The sequence below is a fragment of the Mauremys mutica genome, chromosome 10 (genome assembly GCF_020497125.1).
Source record: "Mauremys mutica isolate MM-2020 ecotype Southern chromosome 10, ASM2049712v1, whole genome shotgun sequence".
In the NCBI taxonomy this organism is placed as follows: Eukaryota; Metazoa; Chordata; order Testudines; family Geoemydidae; genus Mauremys; species Mauremys mutica.
Genome location: NC_059081.1, coordinates 20,999,875 through 21,020,968, shown reverse-complemented (window position 1 = coordinate 21,020,968; position 21,094 = coordinate 20,999,875). Strand labels below are relative to the sequence as shown.

Below are 21,094 nucleotides of genomic sequence, written 5' to 3'. Positions count from 1 at the left end.
GAAATTTACACAAGTCCCTTGTATTCCAGAAAAGTGGTAAAGGAAATTCAAGCGAAAAATAAATATGGCCTACAAATATCATAAATGAAAATGGGAAATATAACCAGTGCAAAAAAACCTTAAGAATAGATCAATTCAGCAGCCATGAATGATGGAAACTCAGACATGGTCTACGCTGCGGGGGCGGGGGGGGATCGATCTAAGTTACACAACATGAATAATGTAGCTGAAGTCAACATCCTTAGATCTACTCACCATGGTGTCTTCACTGCAGTGAGTCGACTGCTGATGCTCCCCCGTTGACTCCGCCTGCACCTCTCGCTCTGGTGGTGTACCGGAGTTGACGGAGAGTGCTCAGGGGTCGATTTATCGTGTCTAGACTAGATGCGATAAATCGACCCCCCGCTGGATCAATCGCTGCCCACCGATTCAGCGGGTAGTATAGACATACCCTTAGAGTCTTTGAATACAATTAGACAAAAACAGCCTACGGTTTCTTTTTCTTTCTAAAAATCTGTATAAGGTATAAACCAATCACAATATTGCTTTAAGTAAGTCATTGGCTTTTAATATGCGATAGAAGTAGTATTCAAAGTTTCAAGGTCACTTAATCTCTTGTTATTAAACGTGTGTGCAGTTAACTTATCCTATGTGGAGTTTTCAATAGTGTTAAGCAGCAATAGAAAAAAGCAGATAATTTGCATCAAGAAGACAAAATAGACTTGGCCAAACAATCCTAATACAATTCTGCCCTTTGGAACAAAGTCAATCCAATTCCTGGTCTTAAAAAAAATCATAATTGCTGAGATTAAATAAAGTCTCTAGCAGCTCATTAACAGTACTCTGACTTCTCATATCAGTCATCTCACTTTTTAATCACATAATTGATTATATTCTGTGTGTATAGAATAGTAGTTTAATGACACTGAACCAAAGGGATTTTTTTTGCTTTGCTGCAAATGCTGTTATTCATTTGAAGGAATCAGCAGGTGTCATTCACGCAAAAGACTAAAGCAAACTACAATCGTATGAAGTTACAAACTTTTTGTTGAAGGCCTTCTAAAATATAAATCAGATAGTTCAAATGATATCTGAATGCTTTTATTTATAATTTCATAGCTGGATGTATTGGACGGACTGGGAGGAAGATGAAATAGATGACAGTGTGGGAAGAATCGAGAAGGCATGGATGGATGGCTACAGCCGGCAGATTTTTGTGACATCAAAGATGCTGTGGCCAAATGGTTTAACTCTGGACTATCATACAAATGTATTGTACTGGTGTGATGCCTATTATGATCACATTGAAAGAATATTTTTGAATGGAACTGACAGAAAGGTAAAAGAAAAATGCTGCTGTTTTATCCACAGGCTTCCCCTTTCACTGAATCATACTGTGTTGTGTTAAAAATATTTTTCAAAGTTTTTTCCCCTCCGCACCTGCAAGGCTGCTGTAAGTAGACCCTGTGGGATGCCTGGCATAAGCTCCATTGAAAACAGTGCAGTTGGCAGTCTACTATAGGAGAACATGGCATGGCCTGACATATTTTTCTTAGCTTTAGAAGCAGTGATACAAAGGTGTTGTTGTTTTTTTCAATCCAGTTTTCCCATGTAGCAATGAATTGTGTTGTGATTTGAGACCACCAGGGTACAGAGACTTCCAGTAGAGACAAATTTAACACAGCTCCTTCTGGCTTTGCCAGCAGGAGCCTTCTATTGGGCTCACCTGGTAAAACAGCTTTTCATGGACTGCATGGGTCAGTGCTTGAGACTTTGTTATAATACACAGGGGACACACACTAACAAGTCCAGCCACTTGATTATGGAGCTTGCTGATTGATTTAGCCAACTTCACTAGCTAGAAACATAGACTCTATGGCCTGAAAGAACCATTATGATCTAGTCTGACCTCCTGTGTAGCACAGGCCATAGAACTTCCCCAAAATACTTCCTTGAACATATCTATTTTTTTTTAAAAATCCAGTCTTGATTTAAAAATAGTCAGTGATTGAGAATCCACTATGACCCTTGGTAAATTATTCCAATTGTTAATTACTCTCACCATTAAAAATGTACACCTTATTTCCTATCTGAATTTTGATGATGAGTCCCCATTTATAGTTACATTCTGAGACCTATCAGTTAGCCAGTTTTTAATCTATGTAATGTGTGCTATGTTAATTTTATACCATTCTAGTTTTTTAATCAAAATGTTGTGTGTGGTACCAAATCAAATGCCTTACAGATGGCTAAGTATTATGTTGGCATTATTATCATTATCAACCAAACTTATAATCACATTTAAAAAAATATCTTTTCCCTAAATCTGTTGATTTTAATTAATTATATTATCCTCCTTTAGTTCTTTATTAATTGAGTCCCTTATCAGCCATTCCATTATCTTGCAAGGCTCAATATCAGGCAGACAGGCCTGTAATTACCTGTGTTATCCTGTTTATCCTTTTTAAAAACTGTCACAACATTAGCTTTCTTCCAGTCTTTTGATACTTCCCCAGTGCTCCAAGACTTATTTAAAATCAACACTAATGGTCCAGCAAGCTCCTTAAACAACTGTTGCAAGTCATCGGGACCTGCTGACTTTAAAATGCCTAATTTTAGTAGCTTTTCTTTAACATCCTCGAGAGGTACTAGTGGAATGGCAAGAGTGTTATCACCATCTGATAGGGTGGCCAGATGAGATGAAGAAAATATTGAGACACACTGGGGGGAGGGAGGCTCTGCTGCTGGAGAAGAAAAGAAAAAAGAAAAGAAAAGGAAAGAAAAGCCTTTTCTAAATTATTATTGTTAATTCTACCATTTCCATTTACTTGGAAGTTGTCAGACACAATAAATACTTCGTTATTTCAGCAGTTGCTGGAGGAAGTGGCACTGACTCAGTGATCAAGGGCACAATACCCACTTGTGGAAACCTGTTCCAAAGCCTAATAGTTTGTGGTGAAATTCACCTTATTTAGCTAAGGATGGAAAAGTGAAATCCAACCCATAAAACTGGGACCAGGGCATTCCCCTGAATAGTCACTGCTTCAAACTATGGAATGGAATAGCACACAGACTGTCTGTACCTTTGAGCAGAGTGTGAGGGCCACAGGATCTACACAATCACAGATCCTGTGATCTCTGTTCTAGCCCGTGCTGATTCCATCCTATGTGCTAGCCTACTTGGGAACAGTATGCAGATCCCTACATAGCAGTTGTGGAGACTACCCTTGTATACCTGATTGCTCCATTGGTGCTTCATCCTGCATAACCTCATTGTGTTGGTTATGTAATGCCAAAACATTTGTTTAGATGGATTTGCTTTAGCTCTGTCCTATTTGTGCCACTCCAGCAGTGTCAAGGGGTTGCTCCAAAAGCACAGCTAGGGGTGCTCTTTTTTGCTTTTTCTCCCTCCTCCAACTCCACCGCATGCCCCAGCATAAAGGACATGTTGGGGGTAGGAAAAGCATGGTCATAGAGCCTTGCATCCTACCAATCCTGGGATAACAGAAAAGCTCCTAGGAAGCCATTGCAGCTGCTAAAGGTTGGACTAGCCCTGAGGTTGCTTTAACTTTTACTGAGGGCTAAATTGGCCTCTGCCCACCATCTAGTTTGGGAGAATGCAATGCAGCATGTCCCTCTGCAGGCCTTGTTCTGAGTATAGCTTGGCTGCCCTCAAAGATCTCTCTCATCCTTGTCTGCCAGTACAGTGGGGAATTACAGCGGGTAAAGAAGACTGCACAGATGCACCAGTAGAGATGGTTTAAAATTATCTGTTGAAACTGTGATTTTGTGGAAAATTTAGCTTTTTTGTCATTGTGAAAATGAATGCCTGAAAATCAAAATATTTTGATTTGGAAATGCTGCACATGAGAATTGTTATTTGAATGCCTTATCTCCCCATTCTTCTCTATTGGCCAGGCTACCCAGATGAACTACATTTTCTATGAAACTGGATGGCCAGGGACTTCCATGATGCACTGCTTTCCCTTTCCAAGAAGGGAGACAGTGGTGCATCATGGGAAATGTTGCCCAACAAGGGATAGAGGAGAATGGGAGCTTGAGAAACCCAGACTACAATTCTCATGAGGCATTATAGAGGCATTAACAAAAAGACATATTTTGGGGTTTGGACATAAATTTTGGCATTTGAATTTCTGCCAAAAGTCAAAACTTTGTGTTGAAAATTTAGATTAAAATACTTTCCTCTCCATTTTCATCAAAACTTTACAGAGGAAAAAAACCCAAGTTTTTTAACTATGATGTAGTCCCTCTTATGTGAGGAGCTGCATTTGTCACCAAGGCAGTCCTGAGACTGGAGTGGTGGCTGTGAAGTGAGTTTTACAGCAACTTTTCGGCCTCTGTACTGAAGATAGGATTTTACACATAACTCCAGTGACTAGGAAAGTTTCAGGTATTCATGGAAAATGCATTTAATTTGAAAGGTTGCCTTATTTCAGGGACCATGATGTGTATTCTCCTCCAACTTCAATAACTCAGTTCCATTTAACAATGTAGGTCACTGGAAGAAGGTAAATAACCGAGTGATATACCAATGCCACCCATAAAGCCACAAGGTAGAAACTCAAGACAAAAAAAAAAGGATACATGTGGATTATCAGAATAGGGCCTCTATTTAGAGTCTATTAAAATGTCTGAAAAACATTGGGGATATTGGAATATCAAGTCTATTAGAATCAAACTTTGATTGTACTGTATGTTATGAATGAAATCTTTGTGTATGGACAGAGTTGCTCATTTCTGAGCTTTCTGTCTTCTTTTCCCTAGTCTGACATGTATACTAAAACATTTCAATTCTGACCAATATTCAGTTCACATTATTTAATTGCAGGTAGTCTACAATGGGAAGGAGCTGAATCATCCTTTTGGGCTATCACATCATGGAAATTATATTTTCTGGACAGATTATATGAATGGCTCTATTTTTCAGTTGGATCTGATGATGAGGAATGTGACATTACTAAGAAGTGAGAGACCACCTCTCTTTGGGCTTCAGATTTATGATCGCTACAAGCAGCAAGGTATTGACAATATGTAACTTCTCTACAGGGTTTCACACCAAACAGTATTTCACAATAGTTATATATACTGAATATTTTTCTCATGCTTCCTCAATGTTTGGAGGAAAACAGCTGGATTCAATGTCAATGAAAATATGGGGTGATATAAAGATATTTTATGAGGTTTCAGCCCCTTACAGGATCTTAAAATTCATCATCTCCTTGTTCCTGCCTGCCAACTACATTGACTCACAATATTGTATGTAGCTACAGTTGTTGGATGTGTGTTCACACAGTCTTTCTGGATTGCCAGTTTTTCCATACCAGTGAAAGGAATCTTGAAATACAGTACATAATACCTATTTCTTGTTCAATTATATTAAAGATATTGTTGTAGCTACCTTTTCTCAGTGGCCAGCAATACCAGAAAAATTTTCTGTCTTTTTTCGTTTGTAATTTTCTTCTCCTCCTCCTTGATCTTCATCAGCTCCACTACAGCATAATTCCGTGCCTCAGTCAGCTGAGACTGTGCAATGATGCTCTGCTGTGCTGCATTGATTGACCAGTAGGGGGAAGCATATACCATAACTTAAATCAGAGGAGAAGTTTTCCTCCTCAAATAAAAGGTCATAAAGAAAAAACATGGATGTGGTTCAGATAATGTGATTCCTAGCTCACAGGTTAGTTTACAATTATGTTCAGTGAAGAAATGACTTGGGTTCTTATTACTTGTCTACAACATAAAGTAGGGATTATTGTCTTACAATATGAAATACCGACCCAGACATAGCTTTAGTTGGAGCTTAAATAGCAGAAACTCAGATCTGAGAACCCCTCCAAAGGATAGCTACAGTATAACAAAATAACAGTATCTGCTATAGTTTTAGATACAAATACGAACTTGTGGAACTGTTTGATCAATATATTAAGAATGTGTGTAACAATCTTCAAAAGAACAGAATCAGATAGGGCTATCATTCTTTGTCTGGAATAAAAGTAGAATAATGCTTCCAGTTTCCATAGAAGATCAAAGTCTCCCACGTGGCTCATCTATTTAATCTTTTATATGAGGCACTCCATATAATTTTCAAGCAGAACTGAACCTGAAATGAAATGAAATGCTGTAACATTCATCTATGTGTTAAATATCTATAATATTCATCATATATTATGCCTATTGATTATTATACTATAGCTCTAAAATAAGCCTTGTTCAGCCGCAGTCAACATATTACATTAGTGACTGTCACAGTTACAGGCTGATTGCACCTCTGTCCCTTTACTAGTCTCTCTGAGTATACCCCCCACCCCCAGGAGTTAAGCCTCATGCCTTTACCTGTCTTGCAGTGGAATTTCTTAATCTCAGTATAATGCCCCATCAAACTCAGTTTCTTCTTATCATGCAGGTCTGGCTGGACACCTTCATTTCTTCCTTTGGGAGTCTGTGACCAGTGATATAGTGACATAATGCCAACATAATACTTAGCCATCTGTAAGGCATTTGATTTGGTACCACACACAACATTTTGATTAAAAAACTATAGTGTTTGTTAGGAAATGGAACAAAGCATTAGAGAAAATGATTTAGAAACGACAGCCTACCAGTCTCATCTGATCTTACTCTTCACTACAAGCAAAGTTAGATAGGCTTTCCTCTTGAGTTACAGGAAAAGAACAGACTGAATTTACATTCTTTTAGGAAGTCAGGGCGCTCTTGGGATCCTTCCTGATCCTATTTTGTCTTCCAGAAAATATCTCTTTCATTCTGAGCCACCATTTTCTCAAAGCCCCACTGTCCTTTTGTATGCCGGGGCCCAGTTACTGTACTGATGAATTATTTTTGTGACAGGACACCAAAGTATGATGTCCCAGACTAGTGTTTCCCAGTCTGCTAGTGAGTCTATGTAAAAGAGGGCCTCTGTGACAACAGCTCCATTGTTTGGCATTTAGACCCATTCAGCCTTACTGGCTTTCAGTCACTAGTCGTGTGTGTGTGTGTGTGAACTTAAATTGTTGTTTCCCCTCTGAGACATTCCAACACACATTCAGAAATTCAATTCATAGACCATATTTTGGGGTACATTTACTACCAAGCGTCATCACATTTGTCACACAGGGTTCAAGGCTATCGGCTTTTGCATAACAGTCCACCCCTTAGTCCAGGCACTCTTTCAAGTACTCTGATCCACTCCCATAGTCATGGACCAAGATGGCTCAAGGCTTTTTCTGCTAATGTAGAGCATAAAATTGAACACAGTTACCTAAAATATGGAGTCAGTTTCGAGTCAGATTTTCAAAAGAGCTCAATGCTCACAGTTGGAAAAATGGTTTCAAAATAACTTAGCACCCAATCACTTACACTGAGAGCAATGCCAATAGAGGAGTTATTGTTTGCTGAGCCCTTTTGAAAATGTGGCTGATAGTTGTTGCATAGTTCATGCTCATATATGTTGCATGTATGTAATAATATCAATAATTTAAGCAAACTATTACATTAGGTTATCATCAAGATAAAAATACAATCGTATGTTTGATGAATTTATATCTATCTATACACCTATCTATATCTACCATATGATATAATACTAAAGCTAGGCTCTTTGGCTTACACATCTTTGACTATATTTGCAGCAAAGACTAACACGGCTACCTCTCTGATATTTGACTATATTTGACACCATTAAGCTTGTGGTAAGGCACAAGCCAACATATTCATGAAAATATAGAGCTGAAGGAATTGCTAACTAGTTGTAAATACTTCAGTGTACCATTTGAATAAGAGGATTAACCCAATACATATTACATAATACAACATTTTTATATGTGTACTACACATTGGATGCAAGGTAACTGTGTCATTATGACTTCAGAACATAGCCCCATTTTTACTGAATTAAAATGGAATCCTTCCCTACTTTAGACCTTAAGCAAAATCTCAGTGTAGCGGTTAAAAACTAATGCAAATGTTAAGAAACAGGATAATCATTTTAAAAGCAGTAACTGGGGAGAGGATGTCAGAAAATAAAAGCTGTCTTGAAAACATTTTATTCTTGAAATGTCTGGTAGCTGAACAGTAAGGGCCTTGGAAACAGTTCACAGCTGATGCCACAGAACAGTCTAATTTCTGCATTGTACGACTGTTTCATGAGATATTGCCAGCCTAGGAGTCTCTTCAGCAATTCCATTGTCACCCTGTCTTTGAATACTTGCTTAGAATTAATTTAATATGTTTTGTCATTTAGGCTACCGCTGATTTAATCCACTGTATTTAATGCTCTATATGCATTAACCTTGAAACCTTTAATTTGAATCTGAATCTAGCCATTTATTTTAATTATGCATGTCTGCTTTAAGACACCCCACTGGAGTAAAAAGAGCAGGGTTGCAGGCTGAAGTACTTCAGAGCCAGACTGTGTTTTTTGCCTTTCCCCACTGTTTTGTGACTACCCTTTGGGCTGATCACCCTTCTCGTTGGTGTGATTATCTGAGAAACTCATTCTCATATCAAAATTTTTCATCTATTGTTTCTCTTGCATTTTTACAAGCCTTTAAAATGTCTGTTTTATTATGGTTTGTATTTGTTTTCAGGACTTTTGATATTTTCTTTGATTTCTGTGTTACTTGGGTTCATTGGTTTGAACAATGAATGACCCTGTAAAGATTTTGAGAATCTATTGGGCTAACATTCCTGAGGTTCAGCTGCTTATCCAAAATGTGTTCTAATGTATCTGTTCCTCTTTTAGATGGAAATATTATGAGATTAGATTGTATCCAGCAGTTTTCAGTACTTTGGATTTTGGCTGGTGTAGCTGTAAAAAGGGAATAGTCTTTCATGCAGTATTTGGATATTTGTCTTTGAGTCCTAAATAAAGCTAGGAGGTTTAGACCTTAAGCTTTCTGAATGAAGAACTTGTTTTGAAATTTGAGGGACTATGAGATGGAGAGAACAGGGTGGATCAGTTCCAGAAAGTTTAAGTATACATTATTTAATTTGTTTTACATTAACCAAACATTTTTCAATCCTCAAAACTAGTTTGGTTCATTTTGATGTTGAGTGACAGTTATGATTTCTGAGGACTTTTGCAATTGTTTATTTATCATTTTCTGTTAAATACAGAAGTGAAAACATTATTACTGGTGTAAAAAGAATGGAGGGGAAAATATCATTAGGTATAAAACACTTGGCATTTACATCTTTCTAATCCTTCCACAGGAATGGTACATCTTATTGAGCAACTGTCATATCAGGATTTAATCATCACAGTGACCAATATAATTGGCAGTTTTTCTGGTTCACCTCTGGGAGTCTCAAGGAGAATTAATGACACAAAAGAACTGTCTTTCCACCTTAATTTCTGTTTGTCACATATAACTATACTAAAAAAAAATGACTGTAGATACTTTGGTTCTTCTGCCAGGGAATGTCATTTGTCGAAACATAGATAAAGGTTAAATCAATGCCAACATTTTTGTCAGCTTTTATTATATCCACTTCTCATTAACTACAATGCCCAAAATCTTACCGTAACACTAAGCTTTTTTTTCCCCCTATATTGTCAGCCACCTGGATGCCTTTAATGTTGTAGGTGTGATAAAAGAGTTCTGTAGGAACTAAATAAGGCAGATATCTTTTGTTAACAATAATTATACAAGCAAATGTGTTGGTTCAGGGATAGTTTTTATTGTCCATGAACTAGCTCATCTTACCTGTTCTTTTTTCACCATGATCCACAGATTGATTTATTATTTATAATCCAATTTTCTAATTAATTTATTCCCCAGTGTAACACTAAGACAATCCTTGATTGTCATATTCAGTCACAGCAGAAAGATGTTTCCTAATTTGAGTCCATAAACCTGGACAAACCTAATTTAATTTTGGAAAATTAGGTTTTTATCAGACAGATTTCAAAACAATATCTCTGGACATTACAGTGTAGAATTATAACCATATCATGACATAAAAGAAAGACTAAAAAAAATCATCCTTCGAGTGGCTATGCATATTCATACTTTGGGTTTTGTTCCGCCTAGTGGTGCCTAATGGTAGAATGTTCTCCAAGGAGTGTCCATTAAAGCATTCCCCACCTCCTCTCTTGGTATGAGTGTGGCAAATTACAAAACTGTTATAGGCCACCATCAATTCCACCTGTGGCAATTGTGCAGGATTTGATGGATGACAAAAGGAGATAAGCAAATGAGATCTTAATAGAGGGTCAAAACATGGCACATTATCAGGGCTTCATTTGATGCCTTGGACACTTCTTCTAAAGCTTTGGCTTCTGTAGTTACTGTGAGGAGACATGCTTGGCCTCGTTCCTTTCCTTTGGCATTGAATACTAGAATTAAAGTGGGAGATCTCCCCATCAAAGGAGATAGTGTTTTCAGTGACAAGAAAGATGAGTTGCTAGAAAAGCTGGAGACAAGATTGATGGCCCACTCTTTGGATTTGATTTCTTTAAGCAGGAGACCTTTTCTAATCCTTGTTTCCGTTATCATGCTAGTATTATCTGTAATCTTACTTGGATTATTTCATGTCAAATCAAAAATGTCAACAACAGCAGCAGCAGGCTATGTCTTTCCGTATGTCTTACCACCTCTCTGTGGTAGTGTCTCATTTGAGAAAGCAGGGTATTTTTGTTAATATATTTAGACAATTGGCTGTTGAATTCTGCTATTTGCAAAGAATCTATTAAGCCATATTAATTTTACATTCACCCATTTTTCAGACCTATGACTACTTCCATATGTCATACAGTTGAATCTCCATATAACTCAGATAATTTTATTCATAGGCTCCATATTGGACTCAGTAGCAGGGAAAGCCTTTGTACCAGAGGATAGATTTAAAAAAAAATAGTGCAGTATGTTTTAAATATTCAAATATGTCACATTCAAAAGATAATTTTATTTCTCAGTCTCATGGGTCTCATGTCAGCTATTTCTTATATGACTTCATATGTACATCTCAGAATGAGGCCAGTGCAGCATTGGATGTCTCAGGTCTATAGACCAGATGTGGACAATCTTCAAATATTAGTCAACATGCTTTGAAACATTCTGAACTCATTGACATGGTGGTCAGACTGGGATAGTGTTCTCACAGGTGTCCCGTTCAACCCCCCTTCATTATAGGTAAGGATAACGTCAGATGCATCAAGCAATGGTTGGAAGGTGCATCTGAGTCATCTAACAGTTCAAGTTTACTGAGCTTCTCAAGAGCAACGTTTGAACTTCAACATGTTGGAGTTAAGAGCTATTTGTCTGTCCCTCAGATTATTTCTCCCTCACTTACATGGGAAGATTGTGCAAGTAGCAATGGCCAATACATCCATTATTGATTGATATAATACATGTGGCTGCTTACTCTGCTCTGCTATTCACAGATGCAATCAGACTATAGGACTGTTGCATTCGCCACAGCATTTATACAATGGCTCTCCATTTAGTAGAAGAGAACAATGTGAATGCTGATCATCTTAGCAGGGACAGTTCCAGAAAGTGGTGTTTGAAATGGTGCAGATTCATGGTTCGAATGTAGGAAAAAATTGATTCTCTTGTATAAGCTTCTATAGTTTCTGGTTTGGAATATGTAATGTGTTTAAAAATTGAGTGGTTATCTAAATTAATGGTTCTCAACCAGGGGTACTTATCTATATATTTGCCTAGCTTTACAACAGGCTACATAAAAAGCACTATCAAAATCAGTACAAACTAAAATTTTATACAGACAAAATAAGCAAATTTTCAGTAATAGTGTGCTGTGACACTTTTGTATTTTTATGTCTGATTTTGTAAGCAAGTAGTTTTTAAGTGAGGTGAATCTTGGGGTACACAAGACAAATCAGAATTCTGAAAGGGTACAGTAGTCTGGAAAGATTGAGAACCATTGATCTAAATCATCTTTGAAAGTTCATTTGGCAGATATCTAATCTTAGCATACTTTCATTCACAGAAGATCACCGTTCATGCATATTATGGTTAAGAAGTTTATGAAGGGGTTATCAAATATGTATCAAATATGTCCCTCCTTGGGATCTTAATTTGATCCTATCTACATTCATGAAACCACCTGTTGAATCATTGGCTGAATTTTCTTTCTATTATTTTTCTTTCAAGACAGCATTCATTAGTGCCATAATACCAGCCAGAAAGGTGAGTGAATTAAATGCCTTGATGGCTGGCCTGACATTTACGTCCTTTCATAAAGATAAAATGGGTCTTAGACCTGATCCCAGGTTTTTGCCAAAAGTGGTTTCTGAATTTCACATCAATCAGACAATTACTCTGCCAGTATCTTTTTTTCCAAATCCACATACTAATAAGGCAGGATCTGTTTTACATACTTTGGATGCAAGAAGAGCTATTGCATATCATTTGCATAGTACTAAAAGTTTTTTGAAAATAATCTAAATTATTTGTGTTTTATGCTAAGAATCACATGGGTTATATTGTGTACTTCCAGGCTATTTCTAAATGCATTAAAACAATGTATTATAGATTCATAGATTCATAGACTCTAGGACTGGAAGGGACCTCGAGAGGTCATAGAGTCCAGTCCCCTGCCCTCTTGGCAGGACCAAATACTGTCTAGACCATCCCTGATAGACATTTACTATTAGTAAAGTTACATGTTAGCAGAAGTTCTTTTACCTATAACAGTACGATCTCATTACACCAGAGCCATGGCAGCATCTTTTACTTGTCTTAAGCAAGTCGCAGTTACTGAAATTTTCAGGGCTTTAACTTGGAGTTCTGTGCATATTTTTACTGAACATTATGCTCTTGATTTGGCTTCAAGGGCTGATGGTAGATTTGGTGGAGCAGTGCATTGGTTTCTCTTTAATTTGGACTCTGTTCCCTGCTCCATCTTATTTTCAGTCCTGTTTATCAAACTACCAACAAGTGTGAATATACAAAGCAACTCAAAGAAATGAATGTTACTTACTTATAACCAGAGTTCTATGAGATGGGTCTGCATATTCACATTTCCTGTCCTCCTTCCCCTTTCTTTTCAGAATCTTTTTGTTTTGTATCTCTGGGTTGTCAGTGGAAGAACTGAGATGGTAGAGGGCACTGCACAGTGTCCTGTCCAACTTCACCTCATGTACTACAGGCATTTAGATATTCCAGAGATCTTTTCGTTTCAGAGGAGCAGGAATCTCCACTACTTGCCAATACCGTACACTTGCCTGTCCCAAGATTTTCTGGGTCACTGAGGCCACATCTCTCACAGAGGCCTCTGACCTGTCAAACACCTGACAGTCAGGAAGACCATTTATCTCCATCATCATTATGCACATTTCCTCAGGACTATATTGAGGATGATTCAACTGATTCTCAGATTTCTGTCCAGGGATCCCCTGTCTATTGTACTAGAGACTGTTCACCTACACTGAAAGAAAAACTTTGGGGAAAAAAAAATCTTGAGCACAGTGTCATTAGTCTGAACAACAATGGATGCCCCCCTCCTATACCTACTAGAGGAGACTTTTGAGGAGCAAGAGGCAAGAACTAATAAGGAGGTAACATCCCACACAAATATTTCAGCATTGTCACCAGATGAGGCTGTAATACCTCCACCAGCCTCTATAGGTGAAGATTTCAAGTAGTTTTAGGATCTAATTAAATGTATTGCCGACACACTTCAAATTCTGTTAGAGGAGGACCAGGAGTCTCATCATAAACTTCTGGACATTCTACACACAACAGCTTCTGCATGTGTGGCTCTTCCTGTGAATGAGGCTCTATTGGAGCCTGCTAAGACCATCTGTTAGACTCCAGCCACAGTACATCCTACTTGTAAACAGGCTGGAAAAAAAGTTCTATATTCCAACCAAAAACTCAGTATTGTTATTGTCACACCCTACGCTGAATTCTTTGATTGTAGAGACAGTTAATGAACATAGTAGACAACACCATGCAAAATTCACTCCTTATAGTGAGGATCAAAAGCAACTCAATCTCTTCTGTCACAAGAGTTGCTCCTCAGCGATTTTACAATTCATTGCAGATCACCAAGCTTTCATATCAAAATATGACCACATTAATGTAGTAAATGTAACAGTTTTATTGAACATTTACCAGAGGAATATTGCAAGCAATTTAAAGCCATCATAACCAAGGGCAACTTCTGCTTTTGGCAAGAAACTCATCACAGGCCTCCTTAGATTCAGCTGACACATAGTTTTGTCCACCATAATAGTAAAACGATGGGCATATTGGCCCTAGTTGCCCGGTTTCCCTAGGGAAGTACAGAGCACTGTTAAGCCAACCCAGAACAGCACATTTCAGTTAACAATGCAAAACGTGGTAGGTTGGAATCGCATCATGTTGGAGTCATATGATGACATCAGTTTCTCAGCTTTAATTGTGTGTGTATATACATATATAATTTTATATAATATAAAGTTGATTATATAACATACATACATATGTATTAAAAAGAAGAATTTGGTTTTCTCAACCATGGAATGCTATGCCTTGAAGGAGGAATACTGGGGTGAAATGGAGCCCACCTGATGAGGAAGAGGAAGAGCATCTTCGGACACCGACTTGGGAGAAAGGATTTAAACTCGGTTCAAAGGGGGCAGGTGATAAAAGCCCGCATTTACTCCTTCTCATAGCACAATAAATAGGGGTCACCAAATGCAATTAATAGGCAGCAGGTTTAAAACAAACAAAAGGCAGTATTTCTTCGCACTACACAATTCAATCTGTGGAACTCTTTGCCAGAGGATGTTGTGGAGGCCAAGACTATAACAGGGTGCAAAAAAGAACTAGGAAAATTCATTAACGATAGCGCCATCAATGGCTTTTAGCCAAGATGAGCAGGGATGCAAAACTGTACTCTGAAGCCTTAGCATCTGTTTGCCAGAAGCTGGGAATAGGTGACAGGAGATGGGTCACTTGATGATTCCCTTTTCTGTTCATTCCCTCTGGGGCACCTGGCATTGGCCACTGTCAGAAGACAGGATACTGCGCTAGATGAACCATTGGTCTGACCCAGTATGGACATTTTTATGTTCTTATGTAAGCATTACAAGGTAACCTTGACAGAGGGCTGGAAATTGGGGGAATGGAATGAAAAACTACAATAGAGTCATAGGAGAAAGAAGACGGGGGGAATACAGTTGGGGAATCTGCTCAACAGCTTACATTTCTATACAAAAATGCAAGGAGTATAGGGAATAAACAGGAAGAACTAGAAGTCTCTGTATGCAAGCAAATTTTTGACATATTTGGCATCACAGAGACTTGGTGGGATAAATTTCATGCCTGGAATATTGGTATACAGGACTATAGCCTGTTCAGAAGGACAGGCAGGTAAAAAAAGGAGTTGTTGCATTATACATCAAGAATGTATTCAGTTGTTTTGAGATTCAGAAGGATGTGAGTAGCAGAGCACTTGAAAGTCTCTGGGTGAAGATAAAAGGGGGGAAAATAAGGACAATGACATAGCAATGATCTACTATAGACCACCAAATCAGAGGAGCAGGTGGATGAGGCATTTCTAGAACAAATAACAGAAATACCCAAAACACAAGACCAGGTAATAATGGGAGACTTTAACTGCCTGGATATCTGTTGGAAAAGTATTATACAAAACACAATCTCCAGTACGTTCTGAAGATAGAAGGCAACTTGGGTTGAAGTGAGCACAAAATGATAGATTTTATTATTCTAAACAAAGGAAGGAATAAGAGCAGCAGAATAAGAATGATGGACTGCAAAAAAGCTGTCTTTAACAAACTCAGGGAAATGGTACGTAATGTCCCATGGGAAGAAAAAATATAAGGGAAAAAGGAGATCTGAAGAGGTGGAAGTCTCTCAAAGCGAGTATTAAAGGCACAACAACACACTATTTTAACATTAATGAAAGGTAGGAAGAATAACAAGAAACCAATATGGCTGTACCATGTTTTTAATGACATGAAAATCTAAAAGGAAGCCTACAGAAAGTGGAAACATGGACAAATTGTTAAAGATGACTACAAAAGAACATTGCAAGCACATAGGGGCAAAATCAGAAATGAATTATACCTAGCAAGAGATATAAAAGGCAATAAGAAGAGGTTTTATAAATACATTAGGTATAATAGAAAGACAAAAGGAAAGTGTAGGCCCAATACTTAGTGGGGAAGGAGAGCTAATAACGAATGACACCAAGAAGGCTGAAATGTTCAATGCCTATTTTACTTCAGTCTTCACTAAAAAAAGTGAATGGTGACCAGCTGCTTAATGCAATTAATATTAACAATGAGGAAGGAACACAAGCCAAAATAGGGAAATAAACTGGTTAAAGAATATTTAGATAAGTTATATGTATTCAAGGTTTATTCCTGGTTAAATTCACCCAAAGCACTTGAGAAACTAACTGAAACAATTTTGGAGCCGTATGCTTATAAAATTTGCAAATGACACCAAACAGGAAAGGACTGCAAGAACTTTGGAGGACAAGATTAGAATTCCAAATGACCTGAAAGCAACAAGATGAAATTCAATAAAAACAAGTGCAAAGTACTTCACTTAAGAAGGAAAAATTAAATGCACAAATACAAAATGCAGAATAATGAGCTACACAGTAGCACTGCTGAAAAGCATTTAGGGTTATACTGTATCACAAATTGAACATGAGCCAACAATGTGATGCAGTTGTGAAAAAGGTTAATATCCTTCTGGGGTATATTAAAAGGAGTGTTGTATGTAAGGCACAGGAGATAATTTGTTACACTCTGCTCAGCACCAGTGACACCTCAGCTAGAGTATTGTGTTCAATTTTGGGTGCCACACTTCAGGAAATATGTGAGTAAATTGGAGGGAGTCCAGAGGAGAATATCAAAAATGATAAAAGGTTTAGAAAATGTGACCTGTGAGCAAAGATTTAAAAAAACCCAGACATGATTATTTTTGAGAAAAGGAGACTCATGTGTGTACCTGATAACAGTCTTCAAAGAGGTTAAGGGCGGTTACAAAGGAAAAGATGATTAATTGTTCTTCTTGTCCACTGAAGTTAGGACAAGAAGTAACCTGCTTAATTTGCAGCAAGGGAGATTTAGTTTGGATATTAGGAAAAAAAAACCTTTCTAACTATAAGAATAGTTAAGTGCTGGAATAGGTTATAAAGGAAGGTTGTGGAATCCGTGCAATTGGAGGTTTTTAACAGGTTGCACAAACATCTGTCAGGGATGATCTAGAGATGGTCTTTAGTTCTGGTTCAGCATGAAGGGATGACCTAGATGATGATCTGCGGTCCCTTCCAGCCACACATTTCTATAGTTATATGATCCGAAGTACCTAAAATGGAATATTTTATTTCAGGTCAACATGAATCTCTGCATTTTCCTGAGTGATGGAGGTGCCTCATGGGAGTTGCAGTTCTAGGTGAATCATAACCTGATTTTCATGGGGGCCCAGATCCAAAGCTGGACTACATCTGCCATGACACACTGTGGCTTCTCCCTGTGGCTGAGTTGCTGCAGTGAATCATGGGACCGGGCAAGACTATGATACATCATGGATGGCATAGTGAGGCCACAGAGCAGGGCCCCTGGGAGAGAGACATGAGGGACTCAGAACTCACATGAGGCATGGCATAGGCTCAAGAGGACTCGGATATTTATGTCAACCTGAAATGAAACATGTTGATTAGATTTTCCAAACAGAAAATTCTATCCATAAAATGTTTTACTTTAAAAAACATTTATTCCAGTAAAATCCCATATTCTGATAGGACAGTGTGAACTGTATGAATGTATTTGCTGATTGATAACTGTGTGGTGTTATAATTTTGATCTGGGTTTAAAATGTGTTTACCATGATGTTCCTGCTCTTAAAGAAACAGTTGAGGGACATAAATCTGATGCAGGATTTAATCAGGCTTGAATAATTACTCCTTCTTGTGGAATATTTCATACAGATATTTCGGCAATTAACATTTTAGAACTTAACAGCTTTGTTTGGGGTTTTTTGTTGTTTTGTGTAATGTTCTTTCAGAGTATAAACAGACGCTTGCATGCAATACATACATATTTATTGACTAAAATATTTTATCCAACATTTTTTAACAACTGTATAAACCTCAGTGGGACTATAGTCTTATTCTGTATACTTAAATGCTTTTATATAGCATTTTTTTCTGATCTAATATGATTAATTTCTTTAAGATTAATGTATATGTGAAATAGTATACTACCCATTCATTGTCACCCCTCGCACTCCTTAAATAGACTAAGACACAGACAAATGACTATTTATTCTTGTTGAGTAGCTCCTGCTTAAGTGCACAGTAAGAATAACACATATAGGTAGTATATGTTTCTGAATACCAGCGGGTGAGTTATATTGTAATCCCATCAGAAATGATAAACTGTTCTTTCATAACTTTACAGATAGCAAATAAAGGGTGTCGCAATGATGGCCAACACTAGATAGGAATGTCTGCTCTGCTAGTTACGTAAAAATTAGAACATTTAAACAGAAAAATTGTCGTCTTACTTGTTTTGCATACCTGTAGATGCCTCCAGACAGGGCCGGCTCCAGACCCCAGCGCGCCAAGCGCGTGCTTGGGGCGGCATGCCACGGGGGGCGCTCTGCCTGTCGCTGGGAGGGCGGCAGGCGGGTCCGGTGGACCTCCCGCAGGCGTGCCTGCGGAGGGTCCGCTGGTCCCGCGGCTTGGGTGGACCTCCTGCAGGCGTGCCTGCGGAGGGTCTCCTGGTCCCGCGGCTTGGGTGGACCTCCCGCAGGCGTGCCTGCGGATGCTCCACCAGAGCCGTGGGACCAGCGGACCCTCCGCAGGCATGTCTGCAGGAGATCCACCGGAGCCGCGGGACCGGCGACTGCCAGAGCACCCCCCGCGGTGTGCCGTCGTGCTTGGGGTAGCGAAATTGCTAGAGCCGCCCCTGCCTCCAGAGATCTTAGGTTTTGGGTTGAATCTATGCCTTTGTGACACCAAACCTAAGATCCCTGGAGGCATCTTTAGGTAGACAAAACAAAGTGATATTCACAAAACCCCCACTCAGCTAACCCTGTAGGCATCTAAATCTCCAGAGGTCCCTAAATTTCCATTAATGGGCATGTGCAAAGCTGCCGAAGTCCTGATGCCGCCATGCTGCTAATGAGCTGCTCGGAGCCCTCACACATGCTTAAGCCCGGCTGGGATCTTCAAGGTAGGTGTTCCTCATCTGTCTTGTCTGTGGGGCCTGATCCAGAAGGCATGCTAAGGGCACACCTAGCTTGCACAAAAGACAGCCGGAGTCAACAATCAGGAATTTTGGGCTGCCTGTCATTTGTGTGTCCCAAAATGTGCAGAAGCGCAGTGGGTAGAGGATGTCCCCGGAACATAGGAGAGCCAGGTTTGAATCCCTGTTTTGCCTACCTTAGAGCTGAGACTTGAGCCCAGATCTCCTACAAATTTAGCTGTGTACCCAAACCATCAGGGTATTCTGTTGAAGCTGTTGCACTTTGTATAAATAATTAAATATTAATTGAAGCAGAAACTCTAACCTTACTCTCCTGCATCCAATTTGAATGCCCTAATCACTGGGCTATAGAGTCAATCTCTCTCTTTGTCCCAAGAAATATTTAATTCCACTGGGTGGCAGGGCACCTAGAGGTTAGGCAGTGTAACACTTAAACCCCCTTTGTGAATCTAGTCCAATTGAATCTTCTTCCTACATGCTGACTTAATCTCTGAACATAAACAGCTCCCTATGGTTCTGCATCTTTGCAATTAGCAGTAATTGCAACCTCTAATGAGCAATAACTTGGACAAAATATAGTGTGGTTTCCTGAATGAAGATTTCACAGTGTGTTTCTGCAACTTGTTTTCACTATTTGCGCTTCTCCCTGGCCCTCTACCCCCACATATGCATAAATATCAAGACATCTGCTACACTGCATTCTAATATATATGAGATATTGCATATCTTAAACAAGCTTGCTAAGACATAAAATAAATTCTCTTAATGGGACATAGTACCCATTAGTTTTCAGGAAAGATGGATTAGGGTTGTCCAGGCAGGGAAAAAATCTAGAGGTAAAATTTTGAAGCCTAACAGCCAGATTGTAAAGGTATTTAGACACCTAAAAGTTGAGAGTTATTTGGCTAGGTTGAGAGTTAGTTGGCTAGGTGCTTTTGAAAATCCAACCACTAGGTGCTTTTGACAATTCCATGCATCTTTAGGTGACTAAACACCTGGCACTAAGTCACTTTTGAAAATGGTACTTAAGCTCCTAAGTCTCATAGACCCAAAGCCACAAAGGGACTTAAGCATAGCAATCTCCTGGAAAATCACTGGAACTACAATGGGATTCACAGAGCCTGAGTTAGGTGCTTAGGATCCCTGTACAATGCATGGGGAGGAATAAGCACCTTAGAACGAGATTTGCAAAAGCTATTGTGCTAGATGGGAGCCTCCTAAATTAGCTAGTGGGAGATGCTGACAAAAGAGGTGTGTCCTGCGCACCTTCCCTCTCATAGAGTTAAGGCATGTCTACACCACAAACTTAAGTGGACCTAACATATGTAATTACTGCAGTAATTCTCATCCACACAACCCTTCTTCTGTCCGTGGTGCACCTCCTCACCAGGAGAGCATCCACTGACTTAAAAGGGGAAGTGTTAGGGGGCTGAAAGACCAGGCTTGCATCTCCCTGCCAGAAGCCTGGCTGCCCCCTGGCTAGCAGCTCCCCACTGGGAGCCTGTCTGCCCCTCCACCTTGGATCCCTGCTCCCCACCATGAGCAGATACCTGGGATCCCAGTGTGGAGCTGCTGGTGGAAAGCAGGGAGCCCAGGCACCAGCCCGACTGGGAGCAGGGACCCTGGGGGCAGCCTGACTCCAAGCGGGGAGCCTTGGCAGCAATCTGGCTGGTAGTGGTGAGCCAGGTGTGGGAAACCCAGGCAGCAGCCCATCTGGGAGCCGGGACCAGGGACCCAGGGGCATCCTGACTCTGAGTGGTATATAGGGAGCCCAGCTCTGAGCCAGGAGCCTAGGTAGAAGGCAGCAGTCTGACTGGGAGCAGGGAGGCGGAAGCCTAGGCCATAGGCACCAACTCCGTGGGTGCTCTGGGGATG

At 39.4% G+C, this 21,094-nt stretch overlaps 1 protein-coding gene across 1 annotated transcript in view; it reads left to right on the top strand.

Annotated features, from left to right (window-relative positions):
- Window positions 1–21,094, top strand: part of LRP1B (LDL receptor related protein 1B) — a 1,288,869-nt gene that overhangs the window by 761,932 nt on the left and 505,843 nt on the right. The window contains exons 15-16 of the mRNA XM_045032831.1: window positions 1,120–1,339; window positions 4,850–5,039. Coding sequence (XP_044888766.1) covers window positions 1,120–1,339; window positions 4,850–5,039 — 410 coding nt within the window. The remainder of the gene's footprint in view (window positions 1–1,119; window positions 1,340–4,849; window positions 5,040–21,094) is intronic.